The sequence below is a fragment of the Rattus norvegicus genome, chromosome 8 (assembly GCF_036323735.1).
Source record: "Rattus norvegicus strain BN/NHsdMcwi chromosome 8, GRCr8, whole genome shotgun sequence".
Lineage (NCBI taxonomy): Eukaryota > Metazoa > Chordata > Mammalia > Rodentia > Muridae > Rattus > Rattus norvegicus.
The window spans coordinates 55,335,396-55,360,147 of record NC_086026.1 but is presented as its reverse complement, the minus strand read 5'-3'; the positions used below and the strand labels follow the sequence as shown (position 1 = coordinate 55,360,147).

At 44.0% G+C, this 24,752-nt stretch overlaps 1 protein-coding gene and 1 pseudogene across 2 annotated transcripts in view; both read right to left on the bottom strand.

The window, feature by feature from the left end:
* Positions 1–24,752, bottom strand: part of Sik3 (SIK family kinase 3) — a 210,170-nt gene that overhangs the window by 58,991 nt on the left and 126,427 nt on the right. For both annotated transcript variants that reach the window (XM_017595912.3, NM_001271216.2), the window contains exon 4: positions 14,654–14,815. In XM_017595912.3, the coding sequence (XP_017451401.1) occupies positions 14,654–14,815 (162 nt within the window). The remainder of the gene's footprint in view (positions 1–14,653; positions 14,816–24,752) is intronic.
* Positions 595–14,647, bottom strand: Pou5f1-ps1 (POU class 5 homeobox 1, pseudogene 1; annotated as a pseudogene).

Below are 24,752 nucleotides of genomic sequence, written 5' to 3'. Positions count from 1 at the left end.
CCAGTGATGGGAGAAGGAGGCAGTGTCAAAGTGTGCTGGCCAGGCATCCCTGCTTAATCAGGGAGTAACAGGTCCCATAAGAGACCCTGTTTTCATAGGTGGCCTTTTAGTAAGATGACACTTAAACAATATCCAATGAGAGCCTCTGGCTTACATGTACACACAGATACATGTCCACTTACACACACATGAACATGCACACATACCTGTGGGCACACACAAAGGAAACTGGTTACACTGGATACTCACCAGACACAGCAGAAGCCATGTGGTGGAACAGTTCTCTTTATGTGGCCTATGATCACTTACTTCTCCATTCCTAAACAACTCAACATAATTTGTTAAGTCTCTTTTCCAACCCCCAACACCCTGGTTAGTTAGTATTTGTCTGCAGGCTCAAAAGGCAATGTATATCCTTCTCTCTTAATACAAAGCAGAAGACTAATTTGAACCCTATGTTCATCGTCTAGGATGATTTAAACACCAGAGGTTGCTATTCATTTGGAGCCTTGAAACTCTTTGTTCTAGGCAAGATGAGGCGCCTCGGGCTATATAAGGTAGTGATACTGTACCCTAAAAATAAGCATATCATTAGCTGGGTATGTGAAATGTGGTGGGAAAGGGGGGACGGGCTGGTGGCACTAATTTGAAAATCGGGACAATTCCAAGAGCAAATTTTCTTGTTTGGTCCACCACTTCAGAGTAATAACAAGGACGTCTTTCCTGGTTGACCAAGGAACAATCCAAAACAGATGTGAACAGATGGGGCAAAACCTTTAGCTAGTGCCAGTGTTCTCAGTGCTCCCAAAGCAATGCCTTCTGGAGATCTAGGCTTACACACGCGCGAGCGCGCATACACACACACACACACACACACACACACACACACACACACACACACACACACGAGAGTGGGGATTTAAGGTCTACAGACTCACCAAAGGTGATAAATCTTTTTTTTTTTTTTTTTATCAGTATACTGTAGCTGTCTTCAGACACACCAGAAGAGGGCATCAGATCTCATTACAGATGGTTGTGAGCCACCATGTGGTTGCTGGGAATTGAACTCAGGACCTTGGGAAGAGCAGTCAGTGCTCTTAACCGCTGAGCCATCTCTCCAGCCCAGGTGATAAATCTTATAAAGATTTACTAAAGAAATCATAGTCATAACAAGAATATATATTATAGCTTGGGAGACAGCAGAAGGACGAGTAACTGCAAATATGTCCATATTTTCAAGTGTCCATCCTCACTAAGAAGCACTGTGACAAGACCCTTCATTCTGTCAAATCTGAAACCTTCTGAGGACACTTCTAATCAGGGACGAACATCCCAAAGCAGAGTTAGCTCTGGCCCTTGTCTGATTCCTTGGGGACTTACAGGGAAAGTGGGGTATGCTTATTAGAGATGAATGAGTGGGAAAATTATAGAAATAAAAATTGGGGTGTTACACAGGCTGCTAACATGACATTCAGCATCTACAATATCACTGACTAAGGGTTTGTTGTAATTATTACTTTTTTAATGAATAAAACAACAGAAGGCAGTGTGGATCTCAGGAAATCCACACACAGGAATCAATACGCGTTCATGCTGAAAGAAAGTTTGGGGACTCCTCCATATTTAGCATTTGCACCAACCCCTGGCTGAACTTCATGACTGGAAGCTAATAAAGAAGTAAGGGGAGGCTCAGCCTGAAACACATGTTCAGGGAAAACCCCTTCATGGGAAAATGGCACTTATGATGCAGAACTTACAGGTTTTCCTAACATACATTAGCAGGAAGGATCACCAAATTGGTTACTTTGAGAAGAATAAGCCAATCTCCTCAACACTACTGCAGATAATATTACCCAACTCTTACTATAAGAAAGCAAAACCAAAAAGCCCCAACAGAAGTCTCCATGTTTAAATGAGCCAGTTTTAAAAGGTGCTGTCATTAGAAAGTTTCTATAAGACATGCAGACAATACCCACTGGAACTGTTAGGAATAGTAACATGCATTTCATAGCATTCTAAATCACACCAAACCAGAGCCACGAAGGTCCGCTCAGTGTTTTCCTAATACTTGCAGGTGAGCACCTTACTCAGACGTTTAGTGCACCTTTTATAGAGCACAACGAACAAAGACCTTTTAAATTTTAACAGAACCTAAGGATACCAAATGGAAACCCAGTATTTATTTTGTCGTTTTTCCCCCCCTGGATCTCAGGACCGAACTCAGAGCTTGCACTTGCTAGGCAAGCACTCTACCACTGAGCTAAATCCCCAACCCCCAGAAACCCAGTATTTAAATACAGTATTTTTCAAATTAAAAATCAAGGGCCAGGCAAGATAGCACACGCCTTTAATCTCAGCACTCAGGAGGCAGAGACAGGTGGCTCACTGTAAATTGGAGGGCAGCCATTGCTACTTAGTGAGACTGTGTCCAACAACAACAACAGCAACAACAACAGCAGCCCCAGCCAACCAACCAAACAAACAAATAAAACTGTGAAGCCAGGGAGTTGGCTCTCAGTGGGTGATCAAGCTAGCTTGGTAACTTGAGTTTGGTCCCTAGAAACCATGTAAAGGTAGAAGGGGAGAACCAACTAAACAGAGTTGTCCTCTGACCCCTACGAGTATTCCTAGTATTCCTTCGCATGCACAGCCACGCATATACATCGTGAACATATACAATAATAAATTAAGAAGTCACAGGACCGGATAAGGAAGGTGGGAGTGGCATTTAGATAGCCTAAAGGTATGGCCTTGGCGTTATAAGCTGGTGAAAGTAATGCCTTCTTAGGTCAAAGCTAAGATTAACATAATTCACCTGACAGAGTCTTGAGACCTGTCACCCTGAGAGATGTATGTGGTACTAGAAAAGTACTCCTAATGCCTGATGCTCTACTGATGTGCTCTCAGAACAACAGGGCCAAGGCAGACATGGTCCTCAATGACCTGGAGATTGGTCTGTGGGTGAGAAAAACACTAACAAGAGAATTATGATCATTCTTTTGGTGTTAAGGGGCAATTGGCACGTAAGAAACAAAGGTGGCTTGCTTGCTTCTTCCTTCCTTCCCTTGTTCCTTCTTTCCTTTGTTCCTTCCTTTCTTTCTGAGACAGGCTTCTCTGTGTAGGCTGTCCTGTTCCTGTTGGTCTGGAGCTCACTCTGTAAACTAGGCTAGGCTGGCCACAAACCTAGAGACTTGTCTGCCTGTCTGCCTCCCAAGTGATGGCTTACATAACAAGTCTATCAAGAAGTCAGAGAAATCTTAGCTAGAGACAGTGGTGTGTACTTATAATCCTAGCATGTGGAGGCACAGCCAGAAGGACTGCTACAAGTTCAAGGCCCAGCACAGTCTATACAGCAAGTTCAAGGCTGGTCTGGACTACAGTACAGAATAAGATCCTATTCTCAAAAAGAAAAAAAAAAAAAAGAAAGAACAAGAAACCCAGACAAAAACAAGAGTTCAGAGAATGTCTAATGGGACCAAGAAAACTAAGGCTAAGGCTCTACTTAGAAGGTAAAGAAGACTCCCTTGACTCACAAATTCTTCTTTTGCTCTTTTCTTTTGCCAACATTTAAAAATATTTTGTTAGCTGGGGAGGGGGGTATGCCTTGGTGTGCCCAAGGACAACTTGTGGGATCCCCCACACACCCTCTCTCCCATGCAAGTCCATCTCACACTGTGGTACCCCAAGCTTACATGGGTACCAGCTACTAGGCTGGCCTTGAGCTTGAAGCAATCTTGTTCCTCTGCTTGCCAAATGCTTCCATTGCAGATGTGGGCTACTACACCCAGGTACAAACTCCTTTTAAAACTAAGTATTGTCTTAAAATGTCCCAAGAAAGAAATTAAAAGACAAGCAAAAACAAAAACCCCAATTATGATGTTTTTGCTTGATTTATTTAGGCCTGCCTGTAGTACAAGGAAATCTGTCCAATTTCCTACCCCTTCCTCAACAAAGAAACAAACTAGTTGATTTAAGGAACCTTGGTATGGTGGCACATATGTAATTCCAGAAACTGATGCAGGAGAATCTTCAGTATGAGGTTAGCCTCTATTTGATAAAAGAAAAACAAGACTGAAAAGTCCTTCATAAATTTCAAGCAGAGTCGTGTCACCATTAACAGCACACACACTAACTTATTTATGAAAATATTCATTTCAGTTAGATACATAAGGCTTATTTTAGAAGCTGCATATGCAATGAAATTAATTAATTATAATAGGTAGAAGCTTTTAATGACTTGGCATTTGGAGTGGACATATTAGAACCTAAACCACCAAATCAGTTTATCTAAATGAATTATTTTTGTGTTTTGTTTTTGCAAATGATAAATGGATTAGCAAGCTTCGGGCCATGGTTTATAATCAGCTGTTAGACTACAGTACGAATGCACTACAGTGTGTATACATTTATTAGTATATGATATTTGCATTGATTATGTCTACATCATGTGTGTATGTTCATCTGTCTATACTCAAGCTTTCAAAAAGTCTGGCTTTTGAGCCTTAGTCGCACGTCTTGCTGTGCCATACAATAACTGATAAACAGGGTGACTCATAAGTTTGATGAAGTGAATCTCAAAGCATTACATAATTAATCCTTTATTCTCATTAATTTGAGCTTCAACATTAGTGTTCCTTATTCTTGTATAGTCTAAGGGTTCATAACATATAAGTTTAACAAAATTCAAGGAAAATCTACCTCCTGGTGAAGATTATCATGGCAACCAACCACCTCAACCAAGCACTGGATGTGCGGAGTGAGGAGCCTGCCCATTAGCCCCTGCCTGAAGGTACACACACTTAAACCACACGCAGAGGCACGCAGAGGAGGGTGGGAGACCTAAAGAACTACTTACTCCATTGACTAGCTCCTACGAAATACAAATGGCAAGGGGAAAGCGCTAACATTCTGGGGAGAGGGTAGTGAGACAGGGTCTCATTTATCTCAGGCTGGTCTGGAAGTAGCTGCTCAGCAAATGATGCCTTTGAGCAGTCGAACCCACTTCCATTTCCCAAGTTGGGATTATAAGCCTGGGTCTGACCTCTTCTTCCTTTCTCCCCATTTTCCCTCCGTTGGGATATATCATATCCAGCACCCTGAACATGCTAAACACACTCTACCCCTGAGCTATACTCACAGCCTTTTATTATCATTTTCTGAGACAGGAATCTTTAGGACCACTGAGAACTCAAAGACTCTGAAATCACTGGCTCAGAAAGGCTCCTTCCTGTATGCTATAAGAGGTGTTAAATTAACTGCGTGCAGCCTAAGCAAAGAGCTAAAGACCACACCAGTCTAACCTTTAAGGTCTTTAAGGCAGCCCAGTATAACCTTTAAGGTCTATTCAAACTACTCAGGCACGACATTAGCAAACTGGTCTTATTCACTTGACACTGAGTAAACAGACAGAAATATTATACCTGCTTTTAAAATGATTTTTAGGAGAACTGATAAAATATATATCTGAAATCATAAAAATGAGAACCAGATTCTGGTCTAATGGGGGTCTAAAGCCCTAGAGCTCACTAGGTAGACCAGGATGGCCTCCCACTCACAGAGACCTCCCTGCTATTGCCTCCAAAGTGCTGGATTTAAAGGTGTGTGCCACCATGCCTAATAAGACCCTTTTATTCTTAAATTATTTTGTTACTTGTGCATGTGTGTGCAAGCATGAACATAAGTGCAAGCACATTAAGTGTCTTGCGAGTTGTACACACTGCAACACAGACATCCTTTATGTTGGAGTGATGGGTATGTCAGTCCTTCCCAGTGCCAACGGTTGCTGAGGAGACAGCAACTCTGTGGAGAAATTAATGGAACACGGTCATTTATGTCATCTAATAAAGTCAGCAATACTCTAAACAGATAAGCTATCAACGTCTTTGCAAAACATCCTGGATTAGAAACGGCCTCTCATTGTTTGCGCTCTTCCTTCACTTTGACTGCTTGAGAGCTCTGTAGTTTTCATAAGACTGAGATCTTTTTCTTTCTTTCTTTTTTTTTTTTTTCTTTTCTTTTTTTCGGAGCTGGGGACCGAACCCAGGGCCTTGTGCTTGCTAGGCAAGCGCTCTACCACTGAGCTAAATCCCCAACCCCAAGACTGAGATCTTTTTATTTGTCTTAGGTATTGGTATTATCTAAAATGGGAAGTAACAGTTTTTATCTGACGTGTTCACGAGTTTCAATGAGTATGTCAGTTGGTTGGGAAGTGCAGTGAGACTCGCTAACCTCGAAATCTCAGTGACCTATGTTTTATTAAATGCTGTGTCCCATGTGGTCCCAGAGACAAAGCAATCTGAAAGCTGGAGCTGCCCTTTTAGGGGGTGGGAAGCACAAGCACATGAGCACCCTATCAGACCCTCAGCTCAGGCCCCCTCCCAGGGCCAGAGGAGGAAAATCAGGCTGCCTTCCCTGCAGATCTTTGTTGGAGGTCTCAGAGAAAAAGCTTCCACCTTTTTGCTGCCTCTGTACCCTTTTCTTTTTCTATTCTAAACCCCCAATCTCCCTCATTTTCTAATTATCTCCCAAATGTGGCTTCTGCAATTAACAGATACCAATGCAGGAACCCCAGAGGCTGAAGAAAAGAGCAGGCACAGAACAGAAGTTTTCCTAAAATGAATCTGAGGCTGGGGAAGAAATGGCCCTCGCCTCTATAACGTGTATGCTTACACTTCAGTTTGCCAAGAGTTAGAAAGCCTATAAGCTAAACAGACTGCATCTTTCTGCAACATCAACTTTCTCCGACATTAAGCTGTTGATAATTTTAATATTAAAGCAAATATGGAGATGACATGGAGCAGAGCAGAGCAGGAAGCATGGGATTAAGTGTTTCTGAGAAAGGTCATTTCAGGGTATGTGATCACTCCAGACTCACCCAGCCCGTTGTCTTCCTTTCCCTCTGCTTGTGGAAAGATCTGACAAGGCCGCTCTGCACTGGTAGAGTGGCTACTGTGAGGCCTTTAAATCCACAGCCCTCACAACACAGAACAACTGACAAAAGCCAATATTTCAACTTTAACTTTACACACTTTCCACAACATATTTTCATATAATTACATATAGATACATATATACATATATCTCTCAAATACTTTTGAATAAAAGAATTTTGATATTTCACTTATGGAGTTCTAGTCTTAGGAACAAGATTTAGGAGATATCTTAAGAGGCCAGAAGAGGGTTTCAAATTCCCCGCAGATGGAGCTGTAAACAGCTGTAAACTACAAGTGTGACAACCAAAATGGGTCACTTGTAAGAGCAGTACACATCTTCAACTTCTAGGTCATGTCTGTAATCCTCAGAAGAGATCATTTTCACAGGGCTTCACTACTATTTGTGTTATTCAATTTTAATGCACCTGTTGTGTGCATGCATTTATGCACCTGTGGGAAGCCAAATGAGTGACTCCCCAAAGCCCGAGTTACAGGTGTGAGCCAGGTTTGTTACATGGCTGCTGGGGTCTGGACTCTAATCCTCATGGCTGCATGGTGGTCATTCTTTTAACCAGGGAACCATCTCCCCAGTTTCCAATTTTTCAGATTTTACTTTCCAACCACTTAGCATGTACCAGAGTTAATTAGCACCTTCTACAAGAGTGCCACATGCCATTCCAAGGACACAGCAAAAGTTAGGTTCAATTACGACCTGAATTTAGGAGGTCACGATGGTCTTCTCTGGTTCTCAGCTTCCTGGCCTGTCAGCCGGAAAGGTGTGAAGGGTAACCCAAATAAAGTGTTGGGTCAGGAATAAGGAATGGGCTGAGGAATGAATGCAGCATAAGGACTCTCTGGGGACAGCCAGACAGTCCCGATCACAGCACAGGGCAGCTGTTCTCAGAAACCCAAGGTTCCCACCCTCTAAATTCTCTTATGGATTGCAAAGGGTCAGTGTGCTCGCTCACAAAATGTTTTGATTTTTATAAACACCACTCTCTCAATTGCACTGCACTGAGGCCCGAACTTTCCACTGTCTCTTAAACCTGTGCACTCTGGAAACCCTTTCCAAAGGGCTGGCTTTTCTGTAGCTACCCTGAAGGTCCTTGCTGTCTCTTGACTGCCAACTAAAACAATAACACAGGAGTGGAAACTGTCTCGTGGAGCCCATTCTGGGAGTGGACATTTAAAGGGGAAAGTTTCCAGCTTCCTTTGGTTAAAGAAAATAAGTTTCCACAATTTTCAAAACATTCTCATAATGTCTGAAACTTGAAAGCTCTTTTCTTTAGGGGGTAGGTCAGTTATGTTTAACTATTTTTTTAGACTTTTTTTTTTTTTTAAAACAAAGACATCTCACTACTTAATCTTTGGGAACGAGACTTAAATGGCGTTCAAACAGCAGTGTATTGACCATTAAACAAGAACATACCATTTACTGTTGATGGTTAAATATAATTTCTCTTGCAAACAATAATTTGATGCTAAGTTCCTTCTCCATGGCTCAGATGCCCCAATGTTAACATGTCTGCAAATTCTCTGCTTCTTCCTGTCTTTGCCTTTTCCTACCTTCCAGTGTCTGCGACCACCATCCTCATGTCTTACCACTCAGCAGCCTTTTTAACTGGTCCTATTACCTCCTTGCCCTTCTTTCTCCCCAAATATTTTTCTATCTATAGTGAAGATACCTTAATATGTCTTAATAGTCGAGCAATTTCACAGTTTAGGGAAGTAAAAACCCTCCTGTTTCTTACACACGGTTCCCACACCATTTAAAAAGAATGTGCTGCACACGCCCACATGCACCCACACGTGCTGTGGCGCACACTTAGAGTTCGTTCTTTCCTTCTACCTAGTTTTACCAGAGTCTCTTGATTCTGCTATGCTGTGAACTCCAGGCTAGCTGACGTACTAGCTTTCCAGTGATTCTCGTTTCTGCCTCCCATCTTACCATAGGTAGCCCAGGATCAAAGACCTGACCCACCCCAGAGCTTGTCTGCAAATATGTCATGCACATTCTACTATGCTTGGGCCTCAGCCTCCTCGTATAACCAAAATAAATCCCACATCCTGGTGTGTGCAACTGGCCCTGGCCATTCTGTCACCTTAACCCCTTCCGATCTCCCTTTTAGCCCTGGCCATGCTGACCTTCTGCCTGAGGCATGTCTCCTCTCTCTGGCTGTGCACTGTCTTCCTTCAGCTTGGAAGGGTTTGCTGATCCTGGTTAAACCAGTCTATCACATTACTCAGATCTTTCTTTTATTAAAAGTTGTGTGTCTCTCCACATCAGAATGATATTGAAAGGGACAGTTTCCTCTGCTGCTGCATCCCCAGGACCTCACCCAGTGACCACATAGTAGGCAGTTTATCCATATTTGCTGAAGGAGCCTCTGCAAGTCTCCCCTATACTCTGTTGATCCCACGGTCCTTCACGCTTTACCGCAAATATCATGCCATGAGTACACAGCTCCCAAGTTCTCCTGACTTCTCTGATGCCTACATCCTCCAGCAGTGCTGGTCCCAGTTTAAAATGCATGGGACAGCCTAGAGCAGTGACAGCAAACTCTGGAGGGAAAGACTTGATCCTCAGGAAAAGGGACCTAAGAGTAGAGCATGGTGAAATGAGGCCTCCAGTAGCCTGAGGCACCAAAATGGGAGCCTTGTGGCAGAGGAATGAACAAAGACCACTCCTGGGAAAGGAGATATGCACCTCAGACTCCTGTCTCGGGAAGAGGCAATGCATGACCTCTTGCACCGCAGAGCCATGCTCCCCAGGTCCCCTTCGTGCACCTCTCTGTGCTCTTCCATTTCTTCTGTGTGCCTATGCTAGGCACATCTCGCCGTGCAAATCTCCCAAAGCTTCCTGGTCTTTCTGCCCACTTCTCCAGCAGGGCCTGGGGTCAAATGTTCCTGAAGCTGAGCTGCAGGACCTCGAAGCAGTGGATGGCATCTACCTGAATACCTTTCCAAAGAGGATGCCCAGGGTGAGCCCCACACTGGTCTGGGTGTGCCCCGCAGTACTCCTCGCTGCTTCAGGGGCCTGGTAGGCTGCTCTAGTTCTTTCTGCAGGACTGCTGTGTCTTGGGACTCCTCGGGTAGGATTCCGCCTTCTCCACCTCACAGATCTGAGGTGGACAGTACAGGGCCCCAAGAGTGTTCCTCTGAGTTGCTCCTGTACGGCACTCAGGCTTCAGTCAATCTCCAGGCCAACTTAGGGAATTAGGCCCAGTCCAATTTGAGGTCCACAATATGTTATTCCACCACAGAACTCACAGGTCAGGGGATATGGAAAGATACCCAACCCCTCCAAACCTGGCCCAACCTCTGGTCCAATTCCAGGCCCACCCACAGGGCCTTGGAAATTTAGCCATGTCTGAGGGTACATCCAGCCTGGCTCTAGCCCTTCTGACCCCATCACTCACACCAGCTTAGGATGAGAAAGCCAGGTGTCTGGCCATTGGGAAGAATGGGTACCTCAGGCAGAGGTTCTTGTACATGGTAGGTGCGTGATAACAAGGTGGGGTGAGGCAGCAAACAGAGTGTGTTCATTGATTCTGTACATTCCCAGTAGCTGGAGTTTTAGCGATTAACTGTATCATTAACAGGTCGGAACATATCCCTGTCACATGATCTATCATCCGGTAGCTGAAGAGATTAAGCACTATAAGCCAGGGATGATTCCCTTCCCTGTGCCGTGGACTGAGTTAGGTTGCGCTCCCTTCCTCTATCTGCGTTATTACAAAACACACACATCTGAACCATGAAAACCGAAGGGTTAAAAGCTGAGTCTCCTCCTTTCCCCAGCAGCGGGGACATGATGAGGGAGGTTTGCACGGACGGGGGTCATAAAACCATTTTGGAAGTTAGAACTGCTGGAGGATGAAAGGTTCTTATGTTTTTGGAACACACTGTATTTCTGTATACAAAGGCATTAAGTGATACACGGGAAAGGCCCTGTGCAGCACGACTCTGGTTCTATCCGACTGCCAGCGCTCTGAGTGTTTGAGGTGCTTGTGGGCAGGAGTCACTTTTCCCCTTCTGTCTGCTGCTGAGCCACCCGAACAAGGAACCTCTGGAGACAATGGCTGAGGCCCCAGCTGATCCAGCAGATCCTAAGCTCCAGATCTTGCGACTTGGCCTGCAGATGCTGGAGCCTCATTGACAACAAACCCCCCACTGGAGAGATTCTACAGAAGACAGCTTTGTTACTGCCATTAACAAGAGTCTCTAAATTCTACAACCAAGAACAAATGAACAAAAAACCCCAACTATAGAGTGAATTTTTAAACAAAAACCACTTGGATAAATAATTGGCATAAAAATGTTAACTGCTTACATTTCATAATTAAAATTTTTATTAGTTTCAAAATAAGTTGTTCCTTAACACACATAATTTAAAGATGAGGGACTAAAGACTAAGGATCTTTTTTTTTTGGTGGTACTAAGGATTGAACTCAGAACCTAATTGATACTAGGTAAGCATTCTTCCTGCCACTTTCATTTTTTGAGATATGGTCTCAAAAAGTTGCCCAGGCTGGCCTCAAACTTAAAACTTCTCCTACTTTGGCCTCACTAGTGGCTAAGATGGGAGGGCTAGGACTAACAACACTGTGGTCTGTTTATCAACACGCTTTTCTCCTCCCCAGGCAGAGACGATGGCGTATGCCCACAGTATGAGCCATCTAGAGACCGAAACAGAAGGCTGTTGATTTGGAGGCCAGCCTGACTGAGCTATTTAAGAAGACTCTTTCTTACACACACACACACACACACACACACACACACACACACACACACACACACACACACACACGCACACACACGCACACGCACACACATGCACGCGCGCACACGACACAACCAATTTTTTTCTTGTAAATGTTTGTTTTTCAGGTACAGTGGCTTCTTCCTAAGGCTTCTAATACGGCATCTAAAGTGACCACTAAAAAGGGCATGCCTCTAAGAGTTGCTTTAAGCTCTTAAAAATAAAGTTGATGTCATTACTCATCACTCAGTCCGCTCTGTGGACTATCTACTTGGACTCCGGTAAAGGTATTTCTCCTAGTGATGCATTAAGTTCAAGGAAGATAGGTCAAGTGTGAACAAGAATTCCATCTAATCCATGTGCAAACACCCCAAGCTCAAGCAATGACTGAGAAACCACATTCTGAGGGCACACAAAAGAAAGAGCCCATAAGCAATCACTCAAGGATAAACACTGGGCAATGTAGCAGACCATGTGCTACAGTCCCATTTAGTCATTGTTTTGCTCTGAAAACAAATACTAAAAATGTAAACACTTAAAATGAACTTTAGAACTGAATCAAAGTATATGTGTTAAAACAGAGGGCGCAAGGGTGGGCTGCCAGTGTCCCAGTGGCTTTCACTGCACCAGCACGCAGACTGTTACTTCATTACTTGGATTTGTTATAAATTACTTATAATTTTTTTAAAATCACCCTCCACAAATATTTTAGTAATTTTAGTTTCAATTATCAATGATTTTCTCCAGAAAAAACTAAGTGACAAAGGAATTTTCCTTACCCTAATCAGAATGACCCCAAAGTGAAAATCACCAACCAAGCATAAAAACAACACAACTCAGAATGACACAACACAGAACAACATAACACAACACAGAACAATATAACACAACACAGAATGACACAACACAACACAGAACAACATAACACAACACAGAACAGCACAATATAAAACAAAACAAAATACACTTTAAACTTAGTTCACATATGCAGAATAACTACAAAATATAAAGAGGGGCTTTCTTTAAACGATTTAATAATCCGATGGCAATGGGAATGGCCCTGTGATGGGCTTGAACAAAGTCCCCCAAACACATCCATGTGCCAAGCACCCCATCCTTGTGAATGTCAAAGGAGTTTTCTGTGGAAGTGACCTAGTTAACACTCAGAAACTGCAGAGGTAGTCTTGGATTATCTAGGAGGACCTGATACAATGACAGGGCTCCTTATAGTACAAGAATCAGGAGGAACAGAGTCACTACAATGGAACCATGAGATTGGACTGCCATGAAGATGGGGCCTATGCCAAGAAAGGCAGGTTCCCTTTACAAGGTAAAAAGAGGCAAGAATCTGGGCTTTCCCCATAGGTCCTCCAGGAACCGGGCCTGCTAACCAGATGTTTTATGCTATTGACCTGCAGAACTGACTTAGAAAATCATCGGACTTGCAGCTATGGAGTTTGTGCTAACTTGTTTCACCAACAGTAAGAAGCTAAGAGGCCTGTCACACTGCACTTTTATAAGACGGGGTCTTGCAATGTATCCAGGCTGTCTTCAAATCAAGACTCTCCCCTCAGTTTCCCCGTGTCTCATGTCTGAGTTCTATGAGCTTCAGTATGTACTGTTTACAATTAATTTCTCTGAAGCTACAAAAAAAAAAAAATACAAAGGGGGTTTGACATTGCCAGGTCTTTCCACATTACCTATTTCTATGGGAACAGCCACAACTGACATGAAGACAAGGAAAATCATGGTTTCATCCTAAGTGATGTCTTTTGACAGGCTAAATCAGGATGAGTCAGAGTGCCTGGCTTAGTCTCAAGCCAAAAAGCAAACCTTTGACTCTTGCCTGTCGTGTCATGCCAAGGCTCAAGTCAGTGAAAGACTATGAGCTTCAGGACACAAGTAGAGCCATCAGCCTGAGATCAGGATGGAAAGGAGAGCTGTTCCGAGGACTTAGGGGACAGGTCTGCCCCAAGGGACAGACGCACCGCAGCTGGCGGGGCTTACTCAAGTACTTTGACCTGGAACAAGATAGAAATCTGAACTCTCAACTCCTGCCCTGCTTATAGGGAAATCAGAACAGCTTCTGACTCCTTGGTTTTGCAAGGCAGTGATAGTCAAACCACACTCCAATCTTTGGCATGAAACTACTTCATTTTCTTCTGGGAGATAAGAGACATACAATGTATTATTAGAAACTGACAAAGAATAAAAAAATACCTATTTTCTATTTATAGTTGCTATACACTGTCTGTCTGCTAATCAGTAGGAGATGAACTTGTATCTGCCAGGCAAATGCTGATAGGTCAGAGCAACAAGTGTAAGCCAGTCAGGAAGAAATGTAGAAGTTAGCCGGGCAGAGTGGCGGGATATGATAAGAGGATGGACTAAAATAAAAAATCAGCTAAAACTGGCGAGTAGCACAGGGAGTGGGTTATGAGAGCTGGAAGTACGGATCTATGTGTGTAGGAGAAGGAACTAGTCCGAACAATCTAAATATCTCCTAAACCCGCCTTTGCTCATCAGAAGAGACAGAGCAGCTTTAAGTGAGCATTATTACATTAAGCACGGAGCACTGTAAGATCTGTTCTGACAGCACAGCCTGGGAGTGAGCCAGGGCTGTGTCTGCAGTGGCCTTGGGACAAGAAGCTGAGTGTGTCACTTCACAGGCTTACCTTCCTACTTAAAAAAAAAAAAAATTATTCCTCATTATTTACAAAGGATTTATCAAAGTAATAGAACTTGAAATACTACCTTTTCCTTTCTTCCTAAAGAGTTCCTGCTAATACTATATTTTTAAATGTACTTTGGAAGTTTATTAGTTTCCAGGTTATTGTATAGCTCAGTGGGAGCAGTGTCCTCAGCATGAACAAGCCTCAGCTCTAATTTTAACAAAGACTAAACTGCTCCTACCCTAACCATGACTCCTGTCTTCAACACACGCATTCACACGCCTCACCTGCTATTTTGATATTCAGATTGGCGTCCAGAAGCAAATTTTCAGCTTTTAAATCACGATGAACGATATTCCGACAGTGACAAAAATATACAGCTGTGACAATCTGTTTGAACTTCCGCCGAGCTTCCTTCTCCGCCATTCTTCCATGGGCCACCAAGTGGTCTGTAGTGAACAAGAGCAGAGTCAGTACCCACCCAAGGTGCTGGCGTAGCCCCACAGGCATCTTGGGAGGCAAATGAGTATCCATCAGATAACAGAGCCAAAGGTGAAGAGAGGCTTGAGAGAAGGCCCAGCAGCACACATGGCGGCTCGAGACATGAGGCCTTCCTCTGACCTCCACAGGTACAGGTACGCATGTGGTGCACACATATATATGCAGGAGAAAGTTTATTTACATATGTAAATCTAAAACAAAGGAACCAACAAAACCTGAAGAGAGCTGAAGGGAGAGCAAGGCTCACTCCTGTGCACATCCATAAAACTTCACTAGCACCTGAGCCCAAACCGCCTGAGACTGAGCCTGTTGTGGTGAGGGTGCTTCCCAGTATGTATTGTGGCCTGGCAGTGGTGGCACACATCCTCAGTCCCAGCACATTGGAGGCAGAAGTCTGGTCTTAAGAGTGAGTTCCAGTACAGCTGTGGCTACACAGAGGAACCCTGTCATGAACCCCCTCCCTCCCACACACAAAAACACATATGAACAAAAAAGTACACACTGGAAAAGTGTTCTCAGGGCTTAATGCTACTTTCCCAGAATTATAACACTTAACCCTTCCTTTTCAGTTCCTCCCAAAAAGATTACATGTACATAAGCAAACACACATAGAAGATAAGCATCAGAAGCATTTCCTGTGTTTGAAGACTGTGTCAAAAAGCAGAGTCTTAGCAACCAATCATCTTAGACTGGAGCAGACGCCACACAGTGGAAGACTGTCCTTACGTAGAGCTCTGTCCATCCTAGTAGCTCCTCTTACTTTTTAAAGCCCTATAATCTGACACAAAAAGCATACATGAGTCACCAGGGCACATACATCTCTACATCTGAATCTGCTCTTCTTAGAACTAAAATAGTAATTTTTACAGGTAATATGAAGTTTCTACTGAGAAAAAAATGATCAATAGACAAGTGGCTAAAATAGAGGGTGAACAACTCCTCCCTCCCCCACACGCCTCCAAAAAGCCCTCACCATGTAACAGACTCTAGAATATTAGAGATCAGGCTATCCTCAAGACTGAAAAACCAATTTGGTTGTTCCATAGCAATTATAGCAATTTTAAAAGTACATTCCCAGTACTTTAGAGTCAGGCACTAGGTTTACACTGAGACAGATCATTAATACCCTTAACTCAACTCTACATCATGACAGCTAAACAGGTCGTGTCAGCTGTGGGACTGGAGAGATGGCTCAGCAGAGTAGATCCTAGCCGGGTGGGGTGGCGCATGCCTATAATCCCAGTACTTGAGAGGCAGAGGCAAGTGGATCTTTGTGAATTTAAGGCCAATCTGGTCTACAGAGTGAGTTCCAGGATGGCCAGGGCTACCGAGAGAAATCCTATCTTGAAAACCAAACACACACACACACACACACACACACACACACACACACACACAGAGAGAGAGAGAGAGAGAGAGAGAGAGCGACAGAGCAACAGAGAGAGACAGAGACAGAGAGACACAGAGAGAGAGACAGAGAGACAGAGACAGAAAGACAGAGACAGTGACATGTAGCATGTTCTGTTGGAAACATGCAATAACCTTTTATGAGAAGTCCTTTAACCAAAGATCTTGCTGAAAAGGGTCTCGTTTGCCAACAGAGTGTTATCTTATGATCCTGAGATAAGGAAGTGAAAAATTAAGCAATATGAATGTACATATGACTGCTTATTAATAGTGGTTCACTGAAATCACTCAATTATTTTGGTGACACCTCACCCACAGGACTGGTGATAGCTATCTTTCTTTAAACTTGAAGGAAAACAGAATCTAGGGTAAAGTGTTACCACTAGAGATAACTGCAAAGACACAGAGAAAGCCAGCCAAGAACCAGGGAGACAGGCAAAGCAAGGCAGCTAGAGGGAGATCCATTTACATGGTAGATTAAAAAATATATAAATTGCATTTTGAAGGCAAGGGACACGATTCTAGAGTGTAAACATGATGCACACCCATACACACACAGAAGACACACACACACAGAACACACACACACAGAACACACACACACACAGAACACACACACAGAGAGAACACACACAGAGAGAAAACACACACACACACACACACACACACACACACACACACACACACACACACACACTCTATATGCATATAATTACTAAGATCAGTCATGCCTGGTGTGGCAAACATACTTATCATCCTAGAACTTGGGAGGCTGAGGCAGGGGCCATCTTGTTTGAGGCCAGCTTTGGGCCACCTAGGAAGAGACTGAAATCACTAAAAATAGACAAAGCAAACAACCCTTAAAAGACCTGTTAAAATGCTTTGTTTCCTATACACAAGATCTTTAAAGTGGTTCCCTTAAAAGCACAAACAAACACAAACAAAAACCCACCTCAGTTACTTGCAACTTAATAAGAAAAAAAAAATAATGAGAGGACAGTAAAACTCTAGGCTGGAGGTAAGAGACAGCTTCACACCAGAGCACAGAATGGAATGGAGAAGCTTATACCCAGCATATTTAGGCTTCTGGTGAGATCTATGGTTGGTGGGGGAGATCTCTGAATAGAAAGTCCCTGACTGAAGACAGCAGTGTACCACGAGCTGCCCAGGAACTGGACATCCATCAGAGGCAGGGCACTAGATTTTAAGCGATCCCTCTCGAACAGTACCTGTTCCCTGACCCCCCATTCCCTTAAGAGGGGCCTAATTATTCTAATAATATGTTTTAGTTGCTAAACTTGGCCTAATTAAAGAGCTTTGAGGAGACCGCTCGTCTTGAGAAACACAAGAATAAGCTCTTCTGAAGGGTTACCATCAGAAGCTCACTGGGCCATGCCACCCACTAATTAAAATGCCCAAGAGACATTCGTCTGGCAGTAAACACTAATTACCAAAACACATCAAAGCTTCTCAAACATGACAGAATGATTAATTTTGTGATTTCCAAAATAAGGGATTTTCTTTCATTTAAAAAAAACTTCTTTTTATAAATATCTAAGTACCTTATTTTTCTAAAATAATTGGAAAGTTCTCAAAATTGTTATAGAGTCCAGGCTGGTGGAGTGAGCTGAGTTCTGCTTTATCTCCACAATGACATATCGGTTGTCCTTGGATAAAACGTTCATAGTGCCAGCAGCCCCAGCTCCACTTTGTTAAATGGAAGTCAACTGTCACAGGCCAGGACCAGTGAGAAGCTCCTGGATTTGGGGATGAACTTGTGCTTTTAAGAGTTACCATATACTACAAATCTTGAATTTTCAATATTTAAAAACACATTTATTACACGTTCACTCAGCACCATTCAGGGACTAATTAAGAATTTTGTCAGCGTTCCAGGCTCTCCAACAGCCGCCTGTGCTGCACAGAGCTGTTCTATACAGCAGCCCTCATCACTGCTGGGGTCCTGGTGTGAGGCGTTAGTGGCAGCATACTGGGTAGACTGGGATACTCACACCACACGGAACTGCAACTACAAACATCCACACACGACTTCTGTAACTGTGGGTGAAGCTGTGTCTGTCACTTAAACAGCCTCGGGCACATCAGGCTCCCCCTGACTAGCACTTGTCTCTAATGCTCCTCCATGGTGCTCTGTGCTCCTGGCCTTCAGCTCTGTCTTATGAGCTCGGGCACATTCACACCTTCGCCTCAGCTTTTATGTTCATCACCGGACTACCCCCACCTGTCAGTTTGCTCTCAGTCTACGATAGGTGGGCGTGCCAGGGAACTAACAGCCTGCAGTTTCGGTCCCCGTGGAAACCTGCCTTTCAGTGGTCTGCTGACAACTGGTTGCTTTACGTGCCTACATACTCAGTAGGCAGGAAGCAAAACCGCAAGTCCAGATTGGATGCTACCCTCTGATGGAGAGATCCAGAGTAGGCGTAGCCTACACTTACGCAGTCAGAGGATCTGAATCAACAGTGGGTTCTGAATCCACTCAACAGTCAAGGAGAAGTCTGAGCTTCAGGATTCCAGCTACACGTAACTTCCTCCAGGTCATTTGGTGAGACAGCTCTCCTGTATCTTGGCTGCCAATACCAGCCCTGAGAGTCTCAACTATCCTCAGGACCTTAGCTTCCGATCATCTAGATTCTTGCCCTTCTTTCTCCCAGGCAGACATCAACGAGACACCTGCTATGTGAAGTCTGCCATGCAGATCTTTTTCACCACTACTAAGCTAATTATTGAAATGTGGTACAGATTTAAGTTTTCTTTAACTGTTGGGGCTGGGGATTTAGCTCAGTGGTAGAGCGCTTACCTAGGAAGTGCAAGGCCCTGGGTTCAGTCCCCAGCTCCGAAAAAAAGAACCAAAAAAAAAAAAAAAAAAAAGTTTTCTTTAACTGCAATGTGGCTCCATCCAGTTAAAACAGAAAACAAAGTAAGTCTCCATTTTCTTCCCTTTTGAGTTCTTATCAAAAGTGGAGCAGAGGTTCTCTTCCTCACTTAGCAGTTATCACAGGTCAGTTGCCATGGATCCTCAGGTGCCCTCCCCCACCACGCGTGAAGTTTTTCAAACATCAATAGCACTCTGACGCTCACACACCCTCCAAAGGTGACAGAATAATGAATGGGCTTGCCTCGGAATTCGCGCTCTCTGTCCCAGTCTGCCTGCTCGAGGTAGAGGTGGGGATAGGCTGTGGAATACTCAGGTTCTAACCTCTCAAAGATTGGAACACAGGCCAGTCTACGCTTACCTAGACCAGTCTCACTGGAGTCTAACCTCTGGCCACTAGCAGAGCAGAAGAGGGGAGCTAACATTCCTTAAAGGTTTATTTATTTATTCATTTATTATATATGAGTACATGGTAGCTGTCTTCAGACACACCAGAAGAGGGCATCAGATCCCATTACAAATGGTTGTGAGCCACCATGTGGTTGCTGGAATTTGAACTCAGGACCTCTGGAAGAGCAGTCAGTTCTCTTAACCGCTGAGCCATCTCTCCAGCCTGCTAACATTCCTTAAAATAAGTCACTTTTCCACTCTGTGCAGCCAGTCTCCATTCTTCAGAGCTGCTGGAAACCCCTGCAGGTCAAGCAGTAGGCAGAGACTGTGTTTCCTGAGATGAAATGTGAACACAGTCAGTGCTGGCCTTATGTGGTGGCCTGAAACCATGTCTGCCCTTCTAAACTAATCATAGCCAGCAGCCCTTTCTTGTGCCCCTTGGTTCTATCATTTGTTCTTCTTCCACCCATGGAAACAACTTCCTGTTTATCAAACAAATGCTTCTTTCCAAAAGAGCCAGAGTGAGGCCAAAATAACTCAAGCTGCCCGCAAGCAGGTTAATGAGAACACTCACTTTGCTCTCCTATTGTCCTCTGACGTGAAGGTCAGGGTGCTGCAGGGTGGAGGAAGCAGGCTTGGTGCTCTGTTTCCTGGCAGCAACACACAGCAGGGTCCTGGGCCCACTGGGGTGCTTCTTATAGTCTGTCCTGCTTGTCAGTGGTTGGTGCTGTATGTTTCTTCTCCCAGACTCACCAACACATCAACACCATCTATGAACTCTACCCCCAAAAGTTCCCAGAATCCAGCAACTTCTCATGCTGGGCTTCACCCTTTCTAGCATCACTGACTGGGGTGAACAGCCACCAGATTATCGAGATCTCCTACGTATTATCCCTAATTCTGCCCAAGGCTTTCTGTATCTGTTCTCTGAACAGTCACAGGCAGTGAGAAGGGAATACAAACAGGTCCCCTGTACCTTCATGGTCTTCCTCAATGGCTACATCTTACACAATTATAGAACAGAAGCAAGGCCCAGAATCTACATGGGTGTGATTTGTATACAGCTCTCTGTCATTTTATCATGCATGTAAATATGTAGCAATCTCACTGTAATCAGGATGCAGAACAACTGCCAGCTATTCTTTCTGGAGTTAGTACTTGGTGAGAATGTCTGCACGTGTGCACACAAGTAAGCCTGTCTTAACTCCAGGGTCCAGAGGGTAGAGACCTCCTACTACCCTTCGCTCTCCCTGCACTGCTCTGTCATGTTCAAACGCAGAAACAGTGCTCTTGCCTTATGACCGCTGTTCTCTCCCAGCAACATGTGAACTTTGATAGCCTTACGGCCTTCTCCCTGAGTACTCCCTCGACTGCCCTTTGATTTTTATCTTACGTGTGGGTGTTTTATTGGCATGCTTATCTGTGTATCGCGTGTGCCTGGTGACCACGGAAGCCAGAAGAGGGCATCAGATCCCCTGTACCTGGAGTCTCAGAAGGTTGTAAGAAACCATGTGGATGCTAAGAACTGAATTCTGGTCCCCCTTCAAGAGCAGCAGGAGTTGTTAATGACTGAGCCAACTCTCCATTGCTTCCCCCTCCCGACTGCTGCTCCCCACCCTGGCCCCAGAGTCTTCACACGTTATCATCTTCTGACTAATTACACATCTGTGCAGTTTGCATGTTGTCTCTCCTGCTAACATGTGTCAACAGGGAGTTATGTCTTCTGGGTTCCTCCCAGCTTCTTGCACTCATACGCTAGCTGGCCAGATGAAGCACTTGACATGTGTATATTGTTCAGAGAATAGTGACATGGGAAATGTAACCAGTACAAAGGGACCACTGCTCTCAATCTGTGGACGCAGGACCCACCAACAAAGTTCTGACTACATTTTTTTTTTAACTCTCTTTGCCACTAAGCAGGGTTTGTAAACTAAGGGCATTTTATGTTCTTTTTAAATGCTAGCCTTTAGATATGAAGACCATTACATGAATATATATAAGAATGACTGATTTTTACAGGGCTCTTTAAAAAGTATTTTCTGAAGCATAAGGCCTGGTAGTTTGTGATAAGGTACCTCCTATCCCAAAAGTCATGAGAAATGTTACTCATGGCTTCCTGCAGTAGAAACAGATGTCTCTCGTGTTACCCCAGTGCATCAGCATAGGCGGGCTAATCTGAATGATGCTTCTATCCTGAGTTCCTACAAGGTAGAAAAACAATCATGCAGTGCGCTTCCGTTTGTGTAGGAGGAACAGAAAGGCAATGTTAAGTGAATAATGTTAATTTAACATTAAAAAATGTTAAATGTGACTGCTTACCAAGGTAGAATTTATCCTTCTTCTAGTGTACTCTCTTTTAGGTAGGGACTGTTCAATTCTAAATCCAAGACACAAAATGTTCAAAACAGGCCTAGAATCTTGTTCAAAAGCACAGGAGTTATTGAGAAGTCAACTGGATGTGGTTCCTAAGTGGAATAATTTGAGCAGCAAGAGAAAAATGACACAAGACAGGAGGCAGCTCAGTGGCAGAGAGGAGAGAAAGGGAGAAGATGGTGATGGAGAGAAAGAAGGAAACCTCGGTGGACTAAGGCACGCCAGCCACATTCAAATCTATGGACTCACAGTCTTACCAGAAAGAAAGAAAATCAAACCGAGTGGCCCACTGGACACTGTCAGATACCGACTTGTTTGGAATTTGACCTTCCTACGCTCTCTAGTTTTTTAAAGCAAAGTTCTTTATAGATAGATGCTGAAAGCATGAAAGAATTAAAAACTACCAGTTTGCAACATCTGGGGGTGAACTTTGCTTTGAGACATGGTCCGGCTGTGTAGCCCAGGCTGCCCTGAATCAAGCTTGCTCCATAACTTAGTCTAGCCACAGACTCCAATTGTCCCATCTCAACCTCTGCAGTATCCGGACTACAAGGACCTGCTACGTGGGCAGCCTCCACTTTGTATCTTTGCATGGAACAATGTCTCTAGGTGACCATGTGAGAGGAGCAGCTTGAACTGGCCAAGGTCAAGAGAAAACCCTGTCAGGAAGGGATTATAGGCGCATAGCTAAGCCTGCAGGGTATCTGAATGTCACTAAAGCAGAAACCCAGTCAGTATCCAATATTTGAAGCACACTGATAGAAGAGATGTAGAGAATTTCTGCCTCTCCACCAGGGAATTCCACCTACGTTTAAGCAAATTGTAACTACAACTGGCCCGTTACAAGAAACTGAGAGCGAGGAGGCCATGTTTCCTGACATGAGACACAATCAGCAAAGCCAGTACTTAGACATCTTACAAGACAGCCCAGCTCCTTAATCAAAGGACACCTAGGAAAAGGAACGAATGGAAACTATGTGGCAAGTGGAGAACCAAGGGCTTCCAGATTATAAAAGGCACGAGTAAGACAGTTCTGTGTCAAGCCCTAGCGTGCTGTAAACAGGCTTCATGGGCCATTCTGGTGCAAGTTTGGATGACCAAATTACCAAGACAAACAGAAGACAGTGCGGGCCTGGCTCCCAAGCTTCAGAGGAGAGTTAGAACTCGACTAGAAACTGGGCAAAGGCCGTTTGTATGGTATCCTAGCAGTGAATCTGGCTACTTTCTCCATGTGTTGAGAAGTGGAAAGAGGCAGAGCAATGGACTAACTCATCTGGGCGAGGAAATGTAAACACAGAATAGCATCCAGGCTGAGACACGGCTACTTCTTACCGCTCCCATCCAGGTCATCTATGAGAGAAAGATCAAAAGGCAAAGCAGGAAGACATGAAACTGTGCACTGAGAGGGAAGGAGTTGAAGTTGTTAACCTTACAGGGATATAGGATTTTAAAAGAGATCGGGGCAATGTACACTGAGACTACAGGAGCTATGTCCTAAGGGCAAGACCTTAGACACTGAAGACTTCATTGTATGAACTTGAAAATTCATTTGAAAGAGGAAACCCTGAACTGAGTGTGTCACTGAAGGAACCCACTCCTCCTTGAAAACAGATCCCCAGGGAAGTGTTTCGCCATTAGCACACAGAGATTAATGCAACTGTGGTCCACACAGGCCATGCTCCACTTTGAGCTGGTAGCAGACATTGGCAGAATTAGCAACACAGTACTGAGTTTTTAGTCATGGCAGAATTAGTAACATAGTACTGAGTTTTTAGTCATGAAAGACATGGGACTGTGGGGGTCAAGAAGATTTAAGTCACAGTTAAAGAGTGTTGCTGAAGCCAGGCCATGTGTGGCAAGGGAGGGGTTCCTGTAAGAAAACCCTGAAGATGCCCTGGGTGACACTGTGAAGGTGACACCTGACTTGTAATGGAGAGACACTAGAAGGCCAGGACCATGCGACATCCACTGAGGAAAGCTGCAGGCACCTAGCAGAGCCAGCTAGGAGAGAGGCCGCGTGATAGGCAAAACAGATAAAGGGCTGGGGGTACTCATGCCTTGTGGAGCTCAGGTGGTCCCACCATGAGCCCCAGCTGCAGGCCCCAGAGCTAAAATCTGGTGTTTTCACTGCTGCGCTTGGTCTTGCTTTGACCCAATAGCTCTGTTCTAGGCTCCGTTCTTTTCTTTTGAAATGGGAAAGTATATTCAGAGCTACTGTGTATTTGAAGTGTGTGAGTTATGATTTTATAGGGATTTACAGCTAGGAGGCCACCTTGAGTCTTCTATGACACTGGTGGAACACTGTTAAAAATTCTGTGAGACTTCAGAAGTCGGACTGAATATTCACACTGTAGATAGCAGTGAACCACAGCATGAAAGGTTATGGCTTGAAAGTGTTATGTTGAGAGGCTCTGGGATCACCATGGAGACAAATTTCTGGGCATATCTGTAAGGAACTTTCTAGATTAAGTTACATAACATGGAAAGTCCAACCTAACTACAGAGGGATCCCACACCGGCATTCAACACTGTCTGCCTACTGACTCTGGATGCAATGTGTCAGTGTCTGTGCCCACCACTCCTCCATGCCATGATCAAATGTAAATCGAAATAAACCTTCAAGTTGCTTCTTGTCCAGGATTTTATTACAGAAACGAGAAAAGTAATAATACAGAAGGGCAAAGGAGAAGAAAACTGAAAAAAAAAAAAAAACATTAAAAATTAGCAAAGAAGAAGGCATGAAAATGCATACGTGTAACTGCAGCATGTGGGGAGAGGCAGGAGGGTGCAGGTTTGAGGCTATCCTGAGCTACATGTTTAAA